This window comes from Megalobrama amblycephala, linkage group LG15, assembly GCF_018812025.1.
Source record: "Megalobrama amblycephala isolate DHTTF-2021 linkage group LG15, ASM1881202v1, whole genome shotgun sequence".
Taxonomy (NCBI): Eukaryota; Metazoa; Chordata; class Actinopteri; order Cypriniformes; family Xenocyprididae; genus Megalobrama; species Megalobrama amblycephala.
Window position 1 is genome coordinate 6,897,337 of NC_063058.1, and position 27,122 is coordinate 6,924,458.

Here is a 27,122-nt window from a genome sequence, read left to right on the forward strand (position 1 = left end):
TAGAAACAAGATCAATCAGAAATCCTGTTCATTCATAATCAGTTGTCTTTAAAAAAAAAAAAAGTTAGGGAACACTTCATTTTAGGCTCTTTTAACTAGTTGCTTATTAGCATGCATATTACTAGAATATTAGCCATTTATTTGTACTTATTAAGCACTTATTTATGGCTTATCCTAAAATACCTAATACAAAATACCTAAACTTAACAACTACCTTACTAACTATTAATAAGCAGTAAAGGAGTTTATTGAGGGAAAAGTCATAGTTAATTTATATGTGTTCCCTATACTAAAGTTTTACCAAAAGTTATCACCCCAATATTAAATGACAAGTGTTTTTTTTTTGTGTTTTTTTATAAGGGCCTTGGGATCCCTCTGTCCCCTGTGACTGGTATCAGGTGTCACATGACAGAAAATGCTTTTAAATTTTAATCCAGTCAGAGCATGGCATGTGCTCTAGCACTTCACTGTGGTTTGGTAATGTGAAAGCAGTTGATATTGATCTGTTTAGAGAGCAAATGTGTGCCAAGTGTCCAAGTAAAACATCATGTAGCCTAAAATATCACACAGTCTAAAGGGAATCAATTTTGTTTTATTTGTTAAAAAAAAAAAAGAAATACACACATGTAGCAGATTGTGTGTGTCAAGATTTGTTACTTTGTCTTGACATGTTCTAGAGGGTTCTCTATCTGATTATAAATGTCTTGAGTTGCAATAGTGTTTGGCAAAGATTGTTTTCACCAATGTGTATTTTGGGCCGTCCTCTCTGCAGAGCAATGACCAGACAAAGTGACTCAGCATGGCAGACTTAGATGAACACTTCTGACTTACTGACACATCAGTGACACACCAAATGATTAACCTGCATTTCACATGGTCATTAAAATCTGTTTTGTAACCCAAAATTCCAGTGACAATAAAATACTATCTTGTGAGAGACAATAAAATAATAAGACCGGGGTTTCTTTTTCAGATGTTATGTCAGCACACTGATTAATTGCTTATTAAGGTTGATACACAAAAGACCAGTTCAAACACACAAACAGTTATTCTTTTCATAATTTTATTGAAGACACTGAGTGATCATTGATAAGGCAGGCCGGACAAAGAAAAAAAATTGTGCATTTTCGTGCAGCTGCTTATAACACTTTGGCCAATTTTGGACCATCCCTCCCCACAAATCGGTTGCCATTTATCAATATTTTTGGATTGCCTTGATAGCACAGCCCTCTTACCACAGCATCTCAATTGGATTCAGATCAAGACTCGAGAAAACACACATTTTCTTCTTATTCAGCTATTTTTTAGTAGTTGATTGCTTGTTGGCTTTGGATCATTATCGTGTTTCATCACATAGCCTCTCTAAAGCTTGAAGTTATGGACTGCTGTCTTGGCATTTTCCTGTAAAATGTCTTGATACGCTTTTTAATTAATTGTTCCTTCAGTAATTGTGAAGTCTTCAGATCCTGAGGCAGCAAAGCAGCTCTAAACCATGATGCTCCTTCTGCAGTATTTCACATTTGGGAAGAGGTTTCGGTGTTGGTTTCCTCAACTCTCCACAAAACATTTTTTCACATGATTTGTAGGACATCCAGGTGGTCTTAGCCAAACATATGAGATATGCTAGGCAGCAGTGGTTTCCTATGTGTTGCCCTTTCACAATCAAAATGAAAAAAAAAAAAAAAAAACCTGCAGTTGAGTTTTCTGTTTTTGCTGTTATCTTTGAGTTCTTTCTCACCTTTTTTAGGGATTACTTGTTGTGTTCTAGTGGTCTTTGCCGGATGCCTTTGCCCAGTGAGCCTTGTGAATGAACACTCAATGTCTTCAATAAAATTCTGAAAAGTACTGTTTGTTGGTTATTAGTTTTGTCAGATTGTGTTAGTCTGTGTTACTTAGATGAAGAAGAGACCACATTTTATTAGCAACCAATGCAGAAATGCAGATATTTTTAAGGGGTTTACAAACACAAATTCTTGCCAGTGTAATTTAGAGATGGTTCATAAGTAGCTCTTGTTGGGGGGAAAAAAAACCCGACTTCCTAATATTTGCTGGTCTCATCTGGTTTCAGATGGTTTTCCAGCTTGATGAGATTGAACTCCACAATTTGCCTTTTTATGCCTGACACAATGTTCCAGCAGAAGTATAAAAGAAGAGTCTGAGTCAACATACCTGGCAGCATGAATTCTTGGCTTGAATTTAATATGACAATTTATGACACAAGTATATAAAAAGATCAGTGTGCAGTGTCATATTTCTTTTGAACCTTAAAACACATTTGAAGTATGTGATACCTCACTTTCTAACAATTCTGGTGTTCTTTTTTAGAAGCTCCCAAAGGAAATATAAAAGACAGCTACATTTTATATGTTTCAGTATCGTACAAATATAATTTTACAGCACAATACTCAAATGAGGTGTTTCTAGAAAGTCCTCTAGATGTTTTTACTAGAGTTAGAGATCTGCCGCTGGAAAATCCTGAAAGTAAAACAATTCATATAATGTTCTGTAGTGTTCATTTTATCCAGTTTTTATTCTTGAATGTGAAGCAATGAGTTTTTCAAGAAACATCACAGAACTTAAGTTCATGAGATTTTGGTTTATTGTGGTATAAAGTTCTTTAACCGCAGCCATTTTCCATGCGATATTTCAACCACTAAAGTAATTCACAAACAAACTTCCATGTCTGTCACAAATACTCTGATTACCAAAAAGCTCTGAAAGACTTGATTTTAGGACAGAAATATGAACAGTCTTCTCTAACACTAGTGTTGCACCCCTTCATTTGAAAAAAAAAAAAAGAAAGAAAAAAAATCAAGTTGCACTGTGTCACTGTAAGCGATTATCCAGGCTGTTTAACTCCACTTTTAGACATACACTCACAAACTTCCCTAAGCACTTCCCCTCAGAGGAAACCCCACTGCTATTTTGAAGTGCGTTCAACTTAACACTATATATAGGGTCTGTCTGAATACTGATTGCCTAGTGTGTGTGTGTGTGTGTATATATATATATATATATTAAATATATACACTCCATATTGCACTGAAAACACAGACACAGCAGTACGCATGAAGAGGCTCTCTAAGAGCTGAGCTGAGTAAAAAGTTATCAGAGATGGTCTGTCCAGAAACTAATGATGAATATAGTGAACTGTGGACTGTCTGACCAGCATGCCGGTGAGAGCCAAGTCCGTGCTGCTGAAAGGCAAAAGACCCAGAATAACATTGATCAGTTAGCCTACTGTTACTCCAGACCTCCCCTGAAGCCGATATGGTGTGTATGATATTGATTTTTAATTAGGATAATCCGTTAATGTGTTTATCAGAGCTTGCCAGGCATTTAATTATTGTATTGTAAAATAATACTGGACAGATCATATATGTTGCCTATAAAAAGAGTTAGTTTGTTTACAGAGTGACAACTTAATGCATACTCCAAAAGGAGTTCTTCAGAAATAATAAAATAGATGTAAAATAGCCTAGTATAAAATAAAATTTGTTCAAGTTCACATACTTGTTCTATTGTTGAGCTGTCAAGTTGTCATGAATGGGTGTCCCTTTTCTTTTATATATATATTTCATATTTGGCGACTTTTTGTGAAAAATGGAGACTTTTCAGGGTGGTCTGAGTGATTTTCAGACTATCTCTAATATTCAGCTGAGTCGCGGGCGTTTTGCGATCCTTATGATTATTAATTCGTCATGTGAAACGCACGTGAATGTGTTTATGCTCTTTTATATTCTGTTTAGTTCATTGCTCTTATTCTGCTAATCACACTTTAAGAGGGTTGTTTGTTGTTTAATTTAGTTTGCTGTTTTATACAACACAACACAACAGTATCTAGATATTTATGTTTGATATTTAGTTATTTACTGCTGTTTATTTATTTATTGCAGAAACTACCTCCAATGCATAATATATGTATATAATAATATATAATATATAATAATATATGTATATATTGAAACCCTGCACAAATATAAGGTGGAAAAGATATGATGACTCCTACTGATCAGAGTGCTGAAGTGGTTAAGACCATTAAAGCACTGGCATTCAGTGGGACAATCCCCAACACAGCAAAATACAAATGATTGAAATTACAAACCATATTTATTGTGTGAAAATGATTTATATAATCTTTTACACAGATTACTATACTGTTCTTTAGTTGACGCATAATACTAAGTGCAAACAAATTATTAAATTTAAGATATAAAATGAAAGTACAGTTGACCTTTTTTCTGAAGTTTGTGATGTTTCAGAAAAAAAAAAGATATTTATATAAAAATCACAGGAGAATTGGACATTGATGGTGTACAAGAAAATGTGCAATTATGAAAATTGTTTTTAAAGAGTTTATTTTTAAAAGTGTCCACAGCGCCAAAATTGCCTATATTTGTAGAAACACACATAAATGTTTTGAAAGGATGGAACATTATTGAATTTGTCTGTCTTCATCAAATGTAGAGATACAGTGGAATTCAGTTCATGTTGATTTAATACCATTTTAATCACCATTAAATCTGATGGTTCATCTACTGTATATTACTATTCAAAGTATACAAATATTCTAGAAATTTTACATATTTAAATACAACTGTTTTGGTACCACTGTGACAACAGAATAACTACTACTACTACTAATAATAATAATTCATTTGTTGCTAGGCTTTGATAATCTCAGCTGACCTTTGGCTCACTCACACAAGAACATCTCAGTTACTATTGTAACCTCCGTTCCCCAAGGGAGGGAACAAGACGTGGTGTCAATGACTGATATTAGGGGTTGCACTTGGGAGCCCCAAACACCTCTGATACTTTGAGAAAAGGCCAATGAGAATTTGCGAGCCACTCCCCTGGACATACATGTATAAAAAGGGAGATGGCATGCATCGCTCATTCAAATTTGTGCTGAGGAGCCGAGACATTGTCACACCCATTTCAGTTTAGCATTTTGTCAGGAGGGACACCATATCTTGTTCCCTCCATCAGGGAACGGAGGATACAATAGTTACCCAGATGTTCCCTATCTCTAAGTCACTTCAACACTGAACTGACTTCAGCTGAACAACATAATTTTCCTGTTATCACTGTAAAGTTGCCTTTAAACAATCTGTATTGTATAAAGCGCTATATAAATAAAGGTGACTTGACTTGACGTGGTGTTGATGACTGACATTAGGGGTCCCCCGGGGAAAACGCCACAACATCTGAACCGTGTTACGAGTTTTTAGCGGTGCAGATGTCGGCAAGCCCCGTGTGCCGGGTAGCAAGTGCACTCACAACATTGTCACCTAATCAGCGCCCCATGCAAGCCGCGTAGTCCTTTGTATCACATAGGGACAGAGAGGACAGTACTTACCATCGGAAAAGGTAGCTTCAGTCATTTGACCTTTTCTCTCTCTTTTTTGTAAATAAAAGCTCATAGCTGTGCAGACCAGAGTCAGCACTGGGGAAGCACTCTTTCTCCTATACAGGAGAAAGAAAATTACAAAAACCACAACCTGCCCTAAGAGAGATTAGTATGTGGAGAATACATCACATGGACCTACAATCAGGAAGTATCACACGTGGAAAGAGGTCCCTGTGGTAGGTCTTACCTGGAAAGGAAGGTAGGAACTACTACAAATGCAGTGACTCGTGGCAGAGACGGGGCCAACTATGTTCAAACACGTCTGAAACTTCCGCAGGGCCAGCAATGTTGGTAACACCTTCAAGGCAGCTGATGTGCCAATACAGTCGAGGTCCTGTCCAGGAGCCTGATGCTGCTTTCCTAATGCACACAGCTTCCCAGTGCTAGACTTGGACACATCTGTTGTGACCACAACATGCCTGGACACTTTTTCTAGAGGCACCCCTGCCCGTAGAAATGCAAGGTCTGTCCAAGGGCTGAATAAGTGACGACAAATTGGCATGATGGCCATGTGATGTGTGCCACTGCATAATGCCCATCTTGGGACTCAAGTCTGTAGCCAATGCTGAAGCAGTCTCAACCCGAGCACTGTAACCGACAGTGTCGCTGATGAAACCACCTTGTGAGATGGGGTTGTTAAGAAAGCGGACTTTGTCAACCTCCTCATCTCAGCAAGGTTAAGCCAGAGATGGTGCTTCTGGACCACCATGGTGGACATCGCCTGGCCAAGAGCCCTTGTCTTGACTTTCATTGCTCGGAGAGTGCAAGTTCCTGCTTCAGAACTACCCTCATGCAGCTCTTTTAGAGCTTTGGCCTCATGGACCTGCAGGATCGCCATGGCATGCAGGGCTGAGGTGGCCTGTCCGGCAGCACTGTAAGCCTTCGTCGTTAGAGATGTAGTGAACTTACAGGCCCTGGATGGGTGTCTGGGAGGATTACGCCAGGTGGCGGCATTTTGTGGGGATAAATGCACACCAACCACATGCTCCACCTGTGGAACATCTATATACACTCTAGCTGTCCCACCATTGAGGGTAGTGAGAGTGGAAGAGCTTGTGAAATGGGACTGGGCAGTGAAAAGTGCCCTCCATGACTTTATCAGCTCTACATGCACTTCTGGGAAGAAAGGCACTGAGGTTTAAGTCCCGCTCAGAACCCAGATACCAATCATTCAGCCGGGACAGGACAGAGGATTCCACTCCAGCCTGATGCTCGCAAAAGCATGGCTGCCAACTCTGCATCAGACTCAGATTGAGCTACCGCACCGAAGTTGGAAGTCCAGCTGAGTCCTATCAAGACAAGCTATCGATATGACTTGGCTGGACTTCCACCTTCGGTGTGGTAGCTCAATAGCTCATCAAGGTCTTCTGGAAGCTCCACCGGGCACAACGTGCAAGACGAGGAATGGGAGGCCCGTGACCTGGTGGAAACACTCCCATTGCAACTTGCATCATCTTCAGCGCTAACCACCAAATGCTCTTTTAAAGGAAACTGATCTTTCAGGCTTGCTGATGCACCAAGGGGAACTTTCTCTTCATTTATCTGTGCCCTTTCCACTAGAAAGACCACTGCAATGTGTCGTCACACCAGCAATTTGCTTCCTTTCCAGAGGATGAATGGATTGAGCTTGTGTATAGATGAGACTCACTCGGCTCGAAGAACAAATCTGAATGAGTGATGCATGCTGTCTTCCTTTTATATCAATATGTCTGGGGGAGTGGCAAGAAAACTCCATTCGCCAATTCTCATTGGCCTTTTCTCAAAGATATTTGGGGCTCCCAAGTGCGACTCCTAGTGTCAGTCATCGACACCACATAGAAGTTACTGACAGATAGGGAACCAGAGATATTAATGGCCCATAAGTCTTTAAATCAGGATGATCACCGTAAGAGACCACACACGATCTACAATGTCATCTGACTATCAATTCAATCATAATACTTAAAGTCCGACTTAGATTTTTAGTTTTCATATAAATTTTTTATAAATTATATCTTTATAGAACAAAAGATTTAAACAATCAAGGTCATTGATAGGAAAAGTAAAAATATATATGAACATTCTTGATAATAAAGCTTTGATAAATAATTCCAAACAGGTCAGATTTGACAAAATTTGATAACCTGCTCAAAATAATGTAATTCTGTTGCAACATGATGAAAATAGATTTCAGATGACATTAGAAAAGATTAAAGTTAAAGTTTAATGGACTGGAAAAGGTCACAGTTTTGACCCTCTATGAATGGCCATCCGTAGAATCTTATACAACACTACTGAATTTGGTGCATGCATCAATGATCCAAAACACAGCAGGTAAATTTACAACCCGACCTCAGTTTCATTAAAATCCTGTGGCCTGACATCTCATCACTGAAGTGGTTTCTGTAGGCTGTCGAATTAGTTACTAAATATCAGTGACCTTGAGAGTTTACACAAAATGCATGCCGCAGTTAAATGATGTGTGTTGTTTGTTGACTAATGATGTTCAGTTCACAATTTAGTGGGCATACATGCAGAAATCCAGATTTTTTTTCCTAGAACTGTATATGGACATTTTGTTGTAATAGCACATTCTTCTTATCAATGTACAAATCTAAATACAATCATCTATATGGCACTATATAGTGTTGCCTCATGCGGTAACATGCATAAAATTATAAAAAGAACAGATTGTAGCAGTTTTTGCAAACCAATAGAATTAAGTAAAAATCGTAAAATAATAATATAAGGTATAAAATAACTATTTTAAGTATTTAAGTATGTCATTCATTTTTCACAAACTTCAAATTTGATTTCCAATTCAGACCTCCTTAACAGTGCTTGTATTGGCCTGTTACAATTAATATATTTCTTGCACTTCATCTCGTATTAGGAAGAATTCATCAATGTAGACTTATCATAATATTAAACCTATTTAAGCCTACAACACAACACAATCAGTAGCTAAATGGTGAATAAATCTAAAACATCATTAAAACTTTTGCTAAACTAATATAAAGTACATGTGAAATATTATAAGGGAAAATGTAACAGAGAATATAACAGAGGTGAGCGGTCACTGCTTTTGAATTTTACCAAGAGCAGTCATGTGCGATCCAAACAGGCTGAAAAAAAAAAAAGATCTGTTGTGGGAATTTTTGTCTTGGTTATTATTGCAAAAAGACAAAAGGACACAGACATAAAACAGAACTCCAGATGTTATTGTAGAGGCTGTGATGAGCGCTGATCATTTCGATGTTTGTGGTTGTCATCATGGGGAACACAGGTAAAAAAAGTAATTGGCATGTTAATAATCTGGTACAACATAACCATTCTCATAGATCAGTCTGACTATTACAATAAAGTGTTTCCTGCAGTCAAAGCAAGATTATTTGTTATAATAAACTGTCAACAAAATAAATACATAACAATATGACATTGTCTAATTTAGTCAAGTCATTAGAAAACTTAAAGTTTGTTTTTACAAAATATCATATCATACCATAATATCATAAATATCATACAGAACACCATAAAGACCAAATTAGGAATAATAATATCTCAAAGTTAATGTTACCTTTTGTTCTTTATACGATATAGTTCAGACCGGCAGCAACAAATCAATGGTTTTTATGAGCATCATTCCTAGAAAGGAAAAGAGAAACTGAGTGATGATGACATCTATCTTGGAAAGAAAATGACATGGAGATTGAGACCAAAAGTAATGACTGAATGAATAGTTTTATATTAAATTATACACTGCTCAAAAAATTAAAGGAACACTTTTTAATCAGAGAATAGCATCAAGTCAGTTAAACTCCTGGGATATATTGATCTGGTCAGTTAAGTAGCAGAGGGGGTTGTTAATCGGTTTCAGCTGCTTTGGTGTTACTGAAATTAACAACACGTGCACTAGATGGGCAACAATGAGACAACCCCCAAAACAGGAATGGTTTTACAGGTGAAGGCCACTGACTTTTTTTCCCTACTCATCTTTTCTGACTGTTTCTCACTAGTTTCGCATTTGGCTAGGGTCAGTGTCACTACTGGTAGTGTGAGGCAATACCTGGACTCTACAGAGGTTGCACAGGCAGTTCAACTCCTCCAGCATTGCCAGAAGGTTTGCTGTGTCTCCCAGCACAGTCTCAAGAGCATGGAGGAGATTCCAGGAGACAGGCAGTTACTCTAGGAGAGCTGGACAGGGCCGTAGAACGTCCTTAACCCATCAGCAGGACCGGTATCTGCTCCTTTGTGCAAGGAGGAACAGGATGAGCACTGCCAGAGCCCTACAAAATGACCTCCAGCAGGCCACTGGTGTAAATGTCTCTGACCAAACAATCAGAAACAGACTTCATGAGGGTGGCCTGAGGGCCCGACGTCCTCTAGTGGGCACTGTGCTCACTGCCCGGCACCGTGGAGCTCGATTGGCATTTGCCATTGAACACCAGAATTGGCAGGTCGGCCACTGGCGCCCTGTGCTTTTCACAGATGAGTGCAGGTTCACCCTGAGCACCCTGAGGGTCTGGAGAAGCCGTGGAGAATGTTATGCTGCTTGTAACATCATTCAGCATGACCGGTTTGGTGGTGGGTCAGTGATGGTCTGGGGAGGCATATCCATGGAGGGATGCACAGACCTCTACAGGCTAGACAATGCTGACTGCCATTAGGTATTGGATGAAATCCTTGGACCCATTGTCAGACCCTACACTGGTACAGTGGGTACTGGGTTCCTCCTGGTGCATGACAATGCCCGGCCTCATGTGGCGAGAGTATGCAGGCAGTTCCTGGAGGATAAAGGAACTCCATGGCCCCCACACTCGCCTGACCTAAATCCAATAGAACACCACTGGAACATTATGTTTTGGAGACATTATGTTTCGGTCCATCTGACGCCACCAGGTTGCACCTCAGACTGTCCAGGAGCTCAGTGATGCCTTGGTCCAGATCTGGGAGGAAATACCCCAGGACACCATCTGTTGTCTCAAGGAGCATGCCCCGACGTTGTCAGGCATGCATACAAGCACGTGGGGGCCATACAAACTACTGAGTACCATTTGAGTTGCTGCAATAACATTTCAGCAAAATGGACTAGCCTGCTGCATCGTTTTTTCACTTTGATTTTCAGGGTGTCTTTGAATTCAGTCCTCTGTAGGTTGATCATTTTCATTTCCATCAAATGATGTGGCATCCTTTCGTTCCTAACACATTACCCAGTCCATATCAGTATAGATATCCAGCATGGTAATTTTCCCCATTGTGATCTGATGGGTTTTCAAAGTGTTCCTTTAATTTTTTTGAGCAGTGTATTTAATATTAAATATAGACTACATTGTAATATTAAATCATACACATGTATTTATTTATCATCAGATTTTGTCCATGCCAGCTAAATATGAAAGCCAAAGGGCAAAGGTGTCCTTGACCTTAATGTTTAATCATGTGGTGCCCAGAGTTTGATAACATGTTAAATGGATTTCAAAATAGCAGAGAAAACAGGTGAAGTCATCAACCTATTGGTGAGTGATGATTAGGAATAACGATCTTACTTCTTTTACTGTCATTTGGTGGGCACACAATCATGTCTAAATGAACATGCCCTGGAAGGTCTGTTTTCTTTGCACCTGTCACATCCCACTGCTAATGTTTCATTGAAATCATCACTTGCTGATACATTGCTAATGATTTCACTCACTCTCTGACATACAACCTCAAAACTATCTGACCTGCCTTATGTCTGTAAAGCAGAAGAATGAAACTCTCTTTAATTTGGATAGCTGGCCCTCTTTAAATACAAAAGTATTAAATACAAAAGTATTGAATGTATGTGTATATACACACACACACACACACACACACACAAAATATAATTTAGAAATGAAAATAATTTAAAATTAATATTTATGTGTATATTTATGTAGAATTATAAGTTGTTATATAAAATGTCATATATATATGACATATATATTATTTTTATTAAACATTGGTTTACTTAACAAATTGTGCCTCTCTCTTTAAATAAATTCAATTATAATTAACATTTTCTTTAGGATAAAAAAAAAATCTATCTCAGCTAATGCTGTAAACTATATACAGTGAGCTCTTTCTTGCACATTACTATAATATTAAAGGTTACAATTAACAACAGAGCCCAAACTATTAAAGCTGCTGTCCGCAGTTTTTCCTCTTTGTCGCCGTCTCTGTTTGAAACATGCGATTGCAGTCATATGCGGAACAGTTATCTGTACGTGCGTTGTGCGTCACACAGCTCGTCAGCGCGGATGAATCTAATGCTTGCTGTCAATCACTGCACCGGTGTGGATACTGTACTTCAGAATCACAGATTCTACGTCTTGAAAGTATGACCAATACAAGAATTTTCACCAGAAAATATCATCTGAACAAGTAAGTAACATGTCTGCCACTTTTGTTCTGACCAACTGAGGAAAAAAGCATTAGGCCTACAATAAATCACGCTGCCAATGATGATTAAATCTAACAATCGCTTAGCTCAGATCATGCCAAACCGTGCAAATTATTATTACTGTTATACTTTGTTCTTAAATTGTTAACGTTAACAACATCAGCATTGCGTGACTGTGTATTTAGTGTGTATTAGCGTTACCTGTAGATTTTAATTTCTGTAGTCACTCCACAGTCCAAGTCTTTTGCTTTTTGCCTACGGATCACCAGTTGTCACTGATGATTGTCATTTGGATCTTTCTGGATTTCAATCCGCCATCAAAATGATAAGTTTAATTATTTCAGCTGCTGTGAGAAAAAGCTATAAATGTGCCGCTACCGGCAGCTTCCTCACATGATAACTGACTAGCCTGGGACTCCTTCGTTTGTTTACGGACGTGACGTAATGACGCACAGAGGAACTGCTGCATGCTTGAATTTCCCGTGGAAATCCGCCATGTCGCTCTTATTATAAAACATTATTACAAGCTTACTGTTGTGAATCGAGACAAGATAATTAGATAGTTTTGAACACTGGCTGGTTATGTACTTGCTCAAAAGTTGATTTTGGATAATTTTTAACCAAAAAAAGTTGCGGACTGCAGCTTTAAATTCAGTTGCTATTTATTTTTAGATATAATAATCAAATAAAATACACTCAAATAAAAAACAAACACAAACAAACATGCAAATTGGACACAAGGCAGGTTTTGTGTTAACTTCTAAATCTAATTATAAAGTTATTACTCTAATTCATTTTTGAAATATAATCATGTACACAGTTACTGTCATAACTTGTTTTCAAATATTAAATAATTAAGACATTACTAACAGGTAAAGTAAATATAATGAATATAGAAGCTAATATAGTGCATATAGTTAGTGAAAGAGTTAATATCTCTAGTGAACTAACATGCTGTGGACACTGAATGACTTGCCTGAGGTAAATGTACTGCTGCGTGAGATAATATTCTCAAGCTGTTTTATTGATGTTTTTCCACGGTTGAAACACTGGTTGAGAGATTACACATAATCTTATCTATTCATAGATCATCTGTTCTTCTTCTGGTGTTTTTTCTTTTGTGGCAGTTAGCAAACAGCGTTGCATTGCCGCACACGCCCCCCTTCTGGATTCGCCTATATATCTATCTATCTATCTATCTATCTATCTATATATATATATATATATATATATATAGCCTACATTTATATAATCAGTATACCTCTTTCACATCAGCAGCTCTCTCCAGCTCTTCCCTGCAGCGCAGTAACTCTAGCTCCAGTTCAGCTCGCTCCTTCTGACTGGTCTCATACATTTCCCGCAGATTTTGTAGTTCATTCTGTAGTCCATCACACTAACAGACACAATTAAGCAAAATGTAGAGAACATATTCTTAAGAAAAACTTTAATATTTGCAAAACGGATATCAGAGTGTTTACCTCTCGCTGCACGTGTGTGGCCTTCTCTTCTGTCTGTTTGAGTTGATCTCTCAGTGAGAGGATCTCTGAAAAACCTCCTGTCCAGCTGGTGGGGGTGATAGGTTTGCCATCAAACGATATATTCTTCTGGATACCTGCATCCACCAGCCTGCAGTTCACGCTCATATAAGATCCTCCTGTTTCTGTCTCTGTTCCACACTCTTCTGTCTCTTCCTGTTCTTCTTTAAGAGATATGTAGGAACTGCCTGAACTGTGACATAATAGCCAAAACAAGATGCTTAAATACAGGAGAAAAATGTCTAGTGAAACATGGTAGTGAAACTTGTTCAAGTTGGCATGAAACGGAAATCTTCATCAACAGTATCAAAAGCATCTCTTAGATTGAGAAGGATGAGAATGGATGTTGTACCAGAGTCAGAAGTCATCAACAAATTATTGGTGACTTTATCCAAAGCCTTCTCAGTACTGTGAAATTGATGATGAGATGGTTGTACAATTGAGAGGCAACAATACGCTCAAGTATTTTTTCCAGAAACAAAAGATTTGTGATAGGACGATAATTATTAAAATTGTCCAGAGCAGTATTCTCTTTTTTTTTTGTTACAGGAGTTACAGCAATCAGTCTGTGTTTCTTGAAGCCACAGTTCCAACGAACATTCGCAAACAGCATTGTAAATTTGTGTTTGGAACTACAGCTGTCAACCTGTGGTTAGAAGCATAGTTTCTTGTTTACAAGACATGTGGACTTAAATCCTAATCTTGAGCAAAATAAGCAAACTGACATTCAGTACAATTTATATCTTTTATTTTGAAAGTACATGATATGTCTGTAATTTATAGCAATTAGCATTAATTCGATCTCATACAGATTCATTAAAATAAGTTACTACTCCACCACATGCCTGACATCAGTAACCAATGTAATTGAATGGCAAATTTGCGTCAATACGTTTCAGGAAATAGTCATGACTAGCTAGTTGATTTCTTCAACAATGCATCATACTATGGTAGTTACTTTAACAACCCAATGAAATCCAAATCCAAAGTTTCGTAGTACAAACCCAATTCCAAAAAAGTTGGGACACTGTACAAATTGTGAATAAAAAGGAATGCAATAATTTACAAATCTCATAAACTTATATTTTATTCACAATAGAATATAGATAACATATCAAATGTTGAAAATGAGACATTTTGAAATGTCATGCCAAATATTGGCTCATTTTGGATTTCATGAGAGCTACACATTCCAAAAAAGTTGGGACAGGTAGCAATAAGAGGCCGGAAAAGTTAAATGTACATATAAGGAACAGCTGGAGGACCAATTTGCAACTTATTAGGTCAATTGGCAACATGATTGGGTATAAAAAGAGCCTCTCAGAGTGGCAGTGTCTCTCAGAAGTCAAGATGGGCAGAGGATCACCAATTCCCCCAATGCTGCAGCGAAAAATAGTGGAGCAATATCAGAAAGAAGTTTCTCAGAGAAAAATTGCAAAGAGTTTGAAGTTATCATCATCTACAGTGCATGATATCATCCAAAGATTCAGAGAATCTGGAACAATCTCTGTGCGTAAGGGTCAAGGCCGGAAAACCATACTGGATGCCTGTGATCTTCGGGCCCTTAGACGGCACTGCATCACATACAGGAATGCTACTGTAATGGAAATCACAACATGGGCTCAGGAATACTTCCAGAAAACATTGTCGGTGAACACAATCCACTGTGCCATTCGCCATTGCCGGCTAAAACTCTATAGGTCAAAAAAAAAGCCATATCTAAACATGATCCAGAAGCACAGGCATTTTCTCTGGGCCAAGGCTCATTTAAAATGGACTGTGGCAAAGTGGAAAACTGTTCTGTGGTCAGACGAATCAAAATTTTAAGTTCTTTTTGGAAAACTGGGACGCCATGTCATCTGGACTAAAGAGGACAAGGACAACCCAAGTTGTTATCAGCGCTCAGTTCAGAAGCCTGCATCTCTGATGGTATGGGGTTGCATGAGTGCGTGTGGCATGGGCAGCTTACACATCTGGAAAGGCACCATCAATGCTGAAAGGTATATCCAAGTTCTAGAACAACATATGCTCCTATCCAGACGTTGTCTCTTTCAGGGAAGACATTGCATTTTCCAACATGACAATGCCAGACCACATACTGCATCAATCATCAACATCATGGCTGCATAGAAGAAGGATCCAGGTACTGAAATGGCCAGCACTGCAGTACAGATCTTTTACCCATAGAAAACATTTGGCGCATCATAAAGAGGAAGATGCGACAAAGAAGACCTAAGACAGTTGAGCAACTAGAAGCCTGTATTAGACAAGAATGGGACAACATTCCTATTCCTAAACTTGAGCAACTTGTCTCCTCAGTCCCCAGACATTTGCAGACTGTTATAAAAAGAAGAGGGGATGCCACACAGTGGTAAACATGGCCTTGTCCCAACTTTTTTGAGATGTGTTGATGCCATGAAATTTAAAATCAACTTATTTTTCCCTTAAAATGATACATTTTCTGAGTTTAAACATTTGATGTGTCATCTATGTTGTATTCTGAATAAAATATTGAAATTTGAAACTTCCACATCATTGCATTCTGTTTTTATTCACAATTTGTACAGTGTCCCAACTTTTTTGGAATCGGTTTTGTATCTAGTCTATGTCTTTTAGATTTGAGGTTGCCTTTATATGCTATTGTGTAGGAAATGTGCCCAAAGCCTAAATCCGAATTCAGAGGTAGGCAGGGAAAATGAATAACGCATTCTACGGAGCCCCTAAAGGGACATTGTTAGGCTTGCTGCGGTAGCGGGTTACATTACAGTACATCAGACTTCACTTATCACGTGAAGATAGTAAGGAGAGATGACTGACAAGATGATGTCGGAGGATTTGGTACGCAACAGATTCTGAGTGTCATTGACAAATATCTTATCTTGCAAAATATGTGGTCAGTACCGTCGCTCCCTAAACAAAGAGTACGTGTGATTGCAAATTCAAAGTTTTCATAGAAGACACACCTTCACCTTCAGACACATCCCTACAATTGTACTCCTAAAGTAATAGAATAAAAAAATCAGGACCAAAAACTATGAGATTGTTAGATTTTATAGAACAATTTTGTCCAATTAAATGCTTACTGGAATGTGAATCTCCCTCCACCTTCATTACCTCCTAACTCTGAATGGATTTGCTTTGCTGTGCTGTAAACTAAAGAACTTTGGTAAGTCTGGTCCCAGTTTCAGGAATTATGTCAACACCGGAAAGAACATTTTAAAAATAGTTTGTCAAAAAGTTGTGATAAATGCTTTCATTCAACATATGTAAAATTTTCACAAATTTCACATAAAATGCCAGAACAGGGAGACAATTGAGTATCAAAAGGTGTAGTTGCTCACCTCCTCTTTTGTAGCATCTGCAATCTATGAGTCAGTCTTGTGTTTTCATCTTGCAGTGCATGACATTGTTCCTTCAGACTCTTACATTCATCCATCAATTGACCCACATCACCTAATCAAGTAATGCAAGAAAATAGAAAGCTATGAGCTTTACATGAGTATTAATGATATTAACTAGTTTATGTTTGTAGAAAGACACTTTCTAATCAAAGAAACCTACAAGAAATTGCACATCTATAGTGAAATATGTTGCATTTGCTTAAAAATAATTAATACACCAAAAACAGGAGAAGAAATCAATAACTGTATTAGTGACTGATGTTAGTGTAAGGGATTGATTATTTGTTATTGAACATTATGTGAGAGGTAAGTTTACAGTGCTTACCTGAAACCACCTTATTCATATCTGCTATACCTGCAAATAACAATTGAATTATTTACAACACATCCCCACAAATGCTTTTACTCTCATTGTGACCAATACATTGTACTTTTCTTCACCCCTTTCTTGGCCTTACATTGACTGGAACAATCATTCCATCCAGTGGGATGCATGTAGTCATCCAGGCTCTCAAAAGCTTCAGTGTCAGAGTTTACTGCATCTTCACATAACAATGACAATTACCCACACCATCTGCTATTCTGCAGGAGCTCTTCCCGCTGGACACTGAGTGCTGCAAACGTTTCTGAAATGCTTCAGGGTTCCACCCTTTATTAAAACTAGTGTGATTTATGGTCATCACTGCAGGACGCTAACCAGCTTTAGAAATTAAGTGAATTTATCATGCATTGATTTCAAAATGATGTCAACATGTACATTAGTGGATGTTTCAGACATTGTCTAAAAAAACCCCCATCAACATATTACATGAAAAATAATTTGCAATTCATTGAACTGATTGTGAAATTGGAATCAAAAAAGTTTGAGATAATCCGAATCCTTGTTTCAGGCTTTTGGGACCAGGTTTCTAAAATGATAATACATGAACAACATTCCACATAAATTGTAATTGATTATTCACCTGTCAGGTTTTAAAATCTGGCCGAGAACTATTTTAATTATGGCTTGTAATTATTAAACACGGTATTATTATATAAAACCAGTGTTGGGGGTAACACATTACAAGTAACGCAAGTTTCATAATCAGATTACTTTTTTCAAGTAACTAGTAAAGTAACGCATTACTTTTACATTTACAAACAAAATATTACTGTGTTACTTTTTTCAATAAGTAACACAAGTTACTTTGTTTTCCTATTTATTGACTGGCAGCTCTCCTGTCTCCATGTTGAGAGAAATCAGGAGTAAGTGTAGAGGTGTTATGGGCATACATTAACTTATTTACTTATTCTCCTGCGTCCTATTCTTCTGTACTCCAGAATGGCAGAACAGCTGAAAGGCTTGTTTGTTTGAGCTGCACCCTCTACTGTACAGGCGTGAATTTGCATTTCCTTCAGCCTGAGGCTTATTCATTTCACTTTTGGTGTGAAAGGGTCTTTACATTTGCTATAAATAGAACAATTTTGTTGTTATAAAAACAAACAAACAAACAAACAGATAAACAAACAGCCCAGATGCGAAAAAGTAATGCAAAAGTAATGTAATGCATTACTTTCCATTAAAAGTAACTAAGTAACGCAATTAGTTAGTTTTTTAGGAAATAATATTGCTATATTGTTATAGTTTTCCACCAGGGTTTAACTTTTTCATGGGTAAATACTGAATATGTCTACAAGAAAAAAGCTATTTATATATTTTTCTCTTTTTTTCTATTGAAATCTATGTGGCCTGTTTTCGATTAGATACAAGACTGTGTTGTGTTTGTATGTACTGTAACTTCTTTTCATTCATTTCTTTATTTAACTAGTATTTTAATTGAACTATATTATTTTAACTAGTGATTGCATGCTATTTAGTAACAGATGTCATTTAAAATGTCTTGAACTTAATTTTCAGTATTTTTCTAGTTCAGTTATGAAACAGGCTGATGGTCCTTTACATGCAGTTTGCTAGCAATCACGTCATTTACTACATGGCACAAGCTGCTTGGCATCTATTTAATCTGCAGCTGATGAAATTGCTTGCTCAACGTTGTCTGGTTCAGTGTTCACTGTAAGCTGGTCTTGCAGCTCTTTCAGAGATCTTCTGAAACCCTCCACCTCCCCCAGCTCCACCTGCCTAGATCTTCTACAGGATTTGTATGTCCATTTATGCAGCAGCAGCATATCTTAAATGCTCACAGCAGTGTGTCTGTGTATCTACTGGCAGTGGCAAGTCCATACTTATCCATACCAACCCTAACCCATGCGTAGCAGATCTTTTCTGCCAAGACTAAAAAAATAAAATTAACATTGTAATATTCATTAACATGCTGAAACCGTTGTCATAACTTAAATATTTCTTATTTATAATGTTGTTACTGTTTTTGTCAGTTCAGTTGTAACTCCCCATTTTCACTTAAAGGGATAGTTCACCCAAAAATGAAAATTATCTCATCATTTACTCACCCTCAAGCCATCCTAGGTGTATATTACTATCTTCTTTTAGACAAACACTAAAAGCTAAAAGGACTAGGGGGGGTATTTATTTGGCGCAAATCGACTTGCGCAGTATGCGTACAGTTATCTATATTTCTCTTACACAAATGCATCACTTCACTTCAAAAGGCCTTTATTAACCCTTGGAGTCGTATGGATTACTTTTATGATGGATGGATGCATTTACTTTGGGCTTCAAAACATGCCCCCTGTTCACTACCATTATAAAGCTTGAAAGAGCCAGGATATTATTAAATATTTCTCCAATTGTGTTCATCTGAAAGAAGATATATACCTAGGACAGCATGAGGGTGAGTAAATCATGGGATCATTTTCATTTTTGGGTGAACTATGCCTTTAAGTTTTAGTTGTAATTTGTGTCATTTATTAATACATTATAGTAATGTATACCCCTCATGTTGATAATGTTAGTACTTGGTATCAAAGTAAAAATTTCCACTTTTTTTCTTCATCATAAATGTAGTAACCTGACAATCTGATCAAGAGCTCTTTTAGTCCTGTGTTTGTTCTCACCCTCCTTCCTCTGCTGTTGACGGATCTGGCTCTTCATCTCTATTTCCGCTCGGAGCGTGACGATCTCCAGCTCATACTCCTGTTCCGTGTTCTCCAGTCGTGAGATTTCAGCCCGTAAACGGCAGAGCTCCTCCTGCAGACTAGCGATGTCATTCTCCCTTTCAGCCGCAGCATCCTCCGCCGCCTGCTGCAGCACCAGCACCTCCTCCTGTGCCGTCCGCAGCTCCTCCTGCGCCTCCAGAAGCTCACTCTCCTTCTCCTCCTCTAGACTGTCCATCTCTTCCTGAACAGAACGAAGCTGGGCTACAGGGGTTGGGAGATAGTAAGAAACATATTACTTTTGCAAAACAAAATCAGTCAAAGCGTGGCAGCAAATTTTTTTCACTCCCTTCCTTCCAAATATTTTGAATCAATGAAAAGTATGCATATTGTTTGACATTTTTTCATCTAATGCAATAATATTCTTGTATTAAAGGGTTAGTTCACCCCAAAATGAAAATTCTGTCATTTATTACTCACCCTCTAGTCGTTCCACACCCGTAAGACTTTTGTTCATCTTCGGAACACAAATTAAGATATTTTTGATAAAACCCGATGGCTCAGAGCGCCAAAATCACATGATTTCAGTAAACGAGGCTTCGTTTCGTCAAGTGTTTTGAAACTTCAATAGTTCACGTGACTTTGGCAGTTTGATACACGCTCCGAACCACTGATACGAAACAAAAGATTCATAAAGCTTTGAAGGTTCATGAAGCAGTGTTTTGAAATCGCCCATCACTACATATTGTTGAATAAAGTCACTATTTTGTTATTTTTGGCACACAGAAAGTATTCTCGTCGCTTTATAATATTAAGGTTGAACCATTGTAGTCACATGAACTGTTTTAAATATGTTTTTAGGAGCTTTCTGGGCATTGAAAAAGGGAGTGTTATTGCTGGCGATGCCTTACTGAGTCATTGGATTTTATCAAAAACGAAGGTCTTACAGGTGTGGAACGATATGAGGGTGAGTAATAAATGACATCATTTTCATTTTTGGGTGAACTAACCTTTTAAGTAAATATTTCTGTGGGCAGCTTCATATCAATCTCCTGTCATCTTGTGTTTGAGTATTGAGAGTCTCTGTTACCTTGCAGACGCTGGATCTGTCTTGTGAAGGCTTCTGCCTGATGAGCACTAGCTAAACGTTCCTCCTCAAGAAGACCTGAACAGGGATAGAGAAAAACATTTAAAATATACAGTATATAGGCTATATAAAAATAATTGAGGGGATATTTGAAGGTAGAACATTTGAACACTATTATGTATATAAAAAACTATATCACACAAGCTTGTATCTAATATCCTCACAGATATGATTTTTTTCATAAAAGTGTAGAGGTATGAGGTTGCAGACAATCAAACTGGTTTTATATTTTTGCTCTGAAAAGGAAAATGAAGTAGGACCAACCTTTACATGTCGTCAAGTGTAGTGATACAGTTATACAAAGTTTTGGCACTCTTGGAACACTATTAGTCCAGTGAAATTAGATTACCAAAACAATCGTTGTATGACTGTATTTTGTACCCCAAACCAGTAAAATATGCAGGTTCAAGGCTTGAAATAGGCTGTACTATATATACTGCCAGTTTTGCACTATACTTTCTGTGAATTTTACCAGCGGCCTTGACCTTTAGAAAGTATTTTTATCAATGGTCAAGCAAATTCTTTACTTAATTTAGTCCATACTCAAAGTATGTCATTTTAGACACAGCTCTAAAGCTCTAAAAATTTAATGCATTCAGTGTCTCTTAAGGAAAGAGACATTGTATACTTTTACAGTGGGTACGGAAAGTATTCAGACCCCCTTAAATTTTTCACTCTTTGTTATATTGCAGCCATTTGCTAAAATCATTTAAGTTCATTTTTTTCCTCATTAATGTACACACAGCACCCCATATTGACAGAAAAACACAGAATTGTGACATTTTTGCAGATTTATTAAAAAAGAAAAACTGAAATATCACATGGTCCTAAGTATTCAGACCCTTTGCTCAGTATTTAGTAGAAGCACCCTTTTGATCTAATACAGCCATGAGTCTTTTTGGGAAAGATGCAACAAGTTTTTCACACCTGGATTTGGGGATCCTCTGCCATTCCTCCTTGCAGATCCTCTCCAGTTCTGTCAGGTTGGATGGTAAACGTTGGTGGACAGCCATTTTTAGGTCTCTCCAGAAATGCTCAATTGGGTTTAAGTCAGGGCTCTGGCTGGGCCATTCAAGAACAGTCACGGAGTTGTTGTGAAGCCACTCCTTCGTTATTTTAGCTGTGTGCTTAGGGTCATTGTCTTGTGGAAGGTAAACCTTCGGCCCAGTCTGAGGTCCTGAGCACTCTGGAGAAGGTTTTCATCCAGGATATCCCTGTACTTGGCCGCATTCATCTTTCCCTCGATTGCAACCAGTCGTCCTGTCCCTGCAGCTGACAAACACCCCCACAGCATGATGCTGCCACCACCATGCTTCACTGTTGGGAATGTATTGGACAGGTGATGAGCAGTGCCTGGTTTTCTCCACACATACCACTTAGAATTAAGGCCAACAAGTTCTATCTTGGTCTCATCAGACCAGAGAATCTTATTTCTCACCATCTTGGAGTCCTTCAAGTGTTTTTTAGCAAACTCCATGCGGGCTTTCATGTGTCTTGCACTGAGGAGAGGCTTCCGTCGGGCCACTCTGCCATAAAGCCCCGACTGGTGGAGGGCTGCAGTGATGTTTGACTTTCTACAACTTTCTCCCATCTCCCGACTGCATCTCTGGAGCTCAGCCACAGTGATCTTTGGGTTCTTCTTTACCTCTCTCACCAAGGCTCTTCTCTTGGAACCTTAAGTGCAGCAAAAATTTTTTGTAACCTTGGCCAGATCTGTGCCTTGCCACAATTCTGTCTCTGAGCTCTTCAGGCAGTTCCTTTGACCTTATGATTCTCATTTGCTCTGACATGCACTGTGAGCTGTAAGGTCTTATATAGACAGGTGTGTGGCTTTCCTAATCAAGTCCAGTCAGTATAATCAAACACAGCTGGCTCAAATGAAGGTGTAGAACCATCTCAAGAATGATCAGAAGAAATGGACAGCACCTGAGTTACATAATGTCACAGCAAAGGGTCTGAATACTTAGTACCATGTGATATTTCAGTTTTTCTTTTTTAATAAATCTGCAAAAATGTCAACAATTCTGTGTTTTTCTGTCAATATGGGGTCATTAATGTACATTAATGAGGAAAAAAATGAACTTAAATGATTTTAGCAAATGGCTGCAATATAACAAAGATTTAAGGGGGTCTGAATATTTTCCGTACCCACTGTAGGTAGATTAGGTAAATGCACTACATTAAAACAGTCCTTAAAAAAAAGAAGCAACATTTAATTAATTTATTATTCCCATATGTTATCTTTGGCAGTGCTAGTGTACCTATACTGTGTATGAAAAACTGAAATCCAAATACCCTATGATAAAAAAAACAAAACAAAAGTGTCTTTAACTGCTCTGTACTAACATTTAAATGAATCATTTGATACAATGATCTTATTGATTACATACAGGTAGTTTTAAAGTGTACTTAAATTTATAAAAATGATGGTAACCACTTTATTTTACAGTGATATAGTTACACGTTACTACATGTACTTACTATAGTAATAACAGTAAATTATGCATAATAACAAGTAACTAGTAACAACTAACCCTAAACCAAACCCAAAAACCTAACTGTAACTCTATAATAAGTACATGTAGTTAATTAATAGTACTCAGTACTTATTTGAGTAATTACAATGTAACTATGGCACTGTAAAATAAAGTGTAACCAAAATGATAATTACAACTGTAATTAATTTCTGTAATAACATATAAATTTGCTCTATTGAGCCTTCCCTTACACCTTTAACTTAAAGTAGCAGCAAAAGTATTTTTACAACATGAAAACAGTAAGTACACTGTACAAAACAATTATTATTTTTGTCACACAAGTGCATAGTAGTTAAAGACAACTAATATATAGTACTTTCTACATATTGTACAGATCAACACAAAGCCTAATTTTCTTAGAATAAACTATAATTACTATAGAAATTACTATAATTTCTTGTAGTAATGAAATAAAAAGATTCCATTGCATTTTATTTTACAGTCCTCTTTTGAATGAACATACTATGTACTTATGTACTAACTAACCGTGAACCTAGCCCTAAACCCGTTAATCCACTTTTTAACCTTACATTTGTGCGTAACGCTGTAAGTACAGTGAAAGTGCACATACTGTAAATAAAGTGCAACCCATACAGTTGAGCTCAAAAGTTTACATACCCCTTGCAGAATATGCAAAAATGTTAATCATTTTAACAAAATAAGAAGAATCATGAATATTGCATGTTATTTTTTATTTAGTACTGTCCTGAATAAAGTATTTTACATAACAGATGTTTACATAAAGTCCACAAGACAAAAAAAACAAAAACAAAAACAAAAAAAAAACAGCTGAATTTATAAAAATGTCCCAGTTCAAAAGTTTACATACCCTTGATTCTTAATGTGGTTACCTGGATGATCCACGACGTGATGGTTGTTCATGAGTCCCTTGTTTGGCCTGAGCAATTAAACTGAGCTCTGTTCTTTAGATAAATCCTTCAGGTCTTGCTAAATCTTTGATTTTCCAGCATCTTTTGCATATTTGAACCCTTTACAGCAGTGACTGAATGATTTTGAGATCCGTCTTTTCACACTGAGGACAATTGAGGGACTCAAACACAACTATTAAAAAAGGTTCATACATTCACTGATGCTCCAGAAGGAAACACAATGCATTAAGAGCAGGGGATGTAAACTTTTTGAATTGGATGAACAGGATAAATTATACTTTTTTTCTCTTCTGGTAAACATGCAAGAATCTTCTGTTGCTTCCAAAGGGCAGCACTAAATGAAAAAAGTATGATCTTTAAACAAAATAAGAAAAACTTGCACATCATCTTCTTGTTCAAAAGTTTTCACCCCCCGGCTCTTAATGCATCGTGTTTCCTTCTGGACCATCAATGAATGTTTGAACCTTTTTTAATAGTTGTGTATGAGTCAAAATCATATGGTCGCTGCTGTGGGTTTAAATATGCAAAATATGCTGGAAAATCAAAGAATTTGCAGGACTTGGAAAATTTTTCTGAAGAACAGAGCTCAGTTTAACTCCTCAGAACAAACATGGGACTCATGAACAACCATCACAAAACAAACAGTTGTAGATCATCCAGGTAACCAGTATTAAGAATCAAGGTTATGTAAACTTTTGAATAAATTCAGCAATTTTTTTGTTGTCTTGTGGACTTTATGTAAACATCTGTTATGTGAAATAGTTTATTCAGGATAGTATTAAATAAAATGCTATAATATGCAATTTTCATGATCCTTCTTATGTTGTTAAAATGATTAAATTTTTTGCATATTCTGCAAGGGGTATGTAAACTTTTGAGCTTGACTATATTTTGTCTGCAGCTCAAAAAGCTGCAGCTCAAGCATCCCCGTGACCCTACAAGCGGTTTGGAGAATGGATAGACATTTATGTGCAAGGAAAATAGTTTAAGACAGAGTAAATTCACACAGTAAAATTAAAAGACCTTTAAAAGCAACCCAAAATTATGCAAAACGGATGCTGTGTCCCTCTTAATGTCAATGAGACTGATATAGTAAACATGTTAACACATAGACATGTAGAGTATCCCACCCCCCTGCCCCCTTTCCCCATACTTGGAGCATTAGTTCAGAGTGTCTAATTTCTGAGGCTTTATACTATATGTTCTGTTTCGGGCATGAGAAACCTCTTTAGTATAACTCTAGAGGGTGAGACTGATCTAATGCTATGTCTGCGATCATGAATGATCAGGAACAGCAGAACATGGTGACTGGAGATGATCCAGGAATAAAAGCATCTGCTGCACTAGAGCTGGTCAGGACAACCCGTCTGGAATCTTCCATCAGCATGCAGCTGTCTTTTCACATGCCTGTCGTGTTACACACAAACAGCACACAGTCACAGACCCCCGCGCACCGAGATCATTACCACAGTCCCGGGAGTCCGTCTGCTATATAGCAGGTGACTCATTAAAGGGCTATAAAGGGCTATATATAGAAACTGTTTTACCAGGCCTAAATACACGGACAGACCACATTTAACTGTATCTCTGACTAATAACTTTCAGTAAAGAAAAGGACATTGTGCAATAATGTTACTGTAAGTATTAGTCATTTGTACAATGCAGATTTTCATACAGTTATTAGAGGGTTATTCTGAGTTTATGGCTTGTATAATTTGAAAATGGTTTATGCAGATAATATACAGTAGGTACTCAACCAAAATGCCTATTACTGCACCGAGACTATGGCATTAAATATAACACACGTGACGCTTGTTCGCGAAATCACCACCAGGTGGCGCAAAGGGACGGTTTGCAATATTGCTCAGGCTGTAACTGCGACGTATATTTACTTGTAAATGAAGATAAAATAATTTAATAGATTAGTGGTAATAATAATAACAATAGTAGCTAATATAGAATTATAACATTTAATCTTGGCTAATTATTTATCATATAATTTCTTAAAGGGTTAGTTCGACCAAAAATGAAATTTCTGTCATTATACTCACCCTCATGTCATTCCAAACCCGTAAGATCTTCGCTCATCTTCTGAACACAAATTAAGATATTTTTGACGAAATCCGAGAGGTTTTTTTTATCCTCCATTGAAAGCAAGATAATTACCACATTCAAGGTCCAGAAAAGTAGTAAAAACATCATTAAAACAGTCGATGTGACTACAGTGCTTCAACCTTAATGATATGAAGCGACAATATGTTTTGTGCAACAAAAAGAATAAAGAAGCAGATCTCGCCCCAATTGACTACCATAGTAGGAAAAAAAATACTATGGCAGTCAATGGGGGGTGAGATCTGCTTGGTTACAAACATTCTTCCAAATATCTTCCTTTGAGTACAGCAGAACATAGAAATTTTTACAGGTTTTGGAACAACTTGAGGGGGAGTAAATGACGACAAAATTTCCATTTTTGGGTGAACTATCCCTTTAACATGGGCACGAAAAAAATTATGCACCGCAAACTTAATCGGTTACTAACGTAACCTCGGTTCCCTGAGATACGGAACGAGTACTGCGTATGGGGGAAAAGTCTCCCTTTTTCCCCGCTACTGAAGCCTTTTCAATAACGCAGTGCAGCTGCATCATCATTGGTTCACTCATTGTAAGTCGTTGAACCAATGACGGCGCGGCTTTGCTGCGCAGCCTATGGCGACAAAGCGCGCAAACTTTCCCGCCGAAATGGGCGGG

General features: G+C 37.5%; 1 protein-coding gene across 4 annotated transcripts in view; it reads right to left on the reverse strand.

The window, feature by feature from the left end:
- Positions 1–4,091: 4,091 nt before the first annotated feature.
- Positions 4,092–27,122, reverse strand: part of ccdc136b (coiled-coil domain containing 136b) — a 43,482-nt gene continuing 20,451 nt past the window's right edge. For all 4 annotated transcript variants that reach the window (XM_048158307.1, XM_048158308.1, XM_048158310.1 and 1 more), the window contains 8 exons: positions 20,891–20,965; positions 19,762–20,064; positions 17,075–17,104; positions 16,690–16,801; positions 13,292–13,541; positions 13,075–13,206; positions 8,970–9,037; positions 4,092–8,635 (listed from right to left, as the gene is read on the reverse strand). In XM_048158307.1, the coding sequence (XP_048014264.1) occupies positions 9,032–9,037; positions 13,075–13,206; positions 13,292–13,541; positions 16,690–16,801; positions 17,075–17,104; positions 19,762–20,064; positions 20,891–20,965 (908 nt within the window). In that variant the 3' untranslated portion in view covers positions 4,092–8,635; positions 8,970–9,031. The remainder of the gene's footprint in view (positions 8,636–8,969; positions 9,038–13,074; positions 13,207–13,291; positions 13,542–16,689; positions 16,802–17,074; positions 17,105–19,761; positions 20,065–20,890; positions 20,966–27,122) is intronic.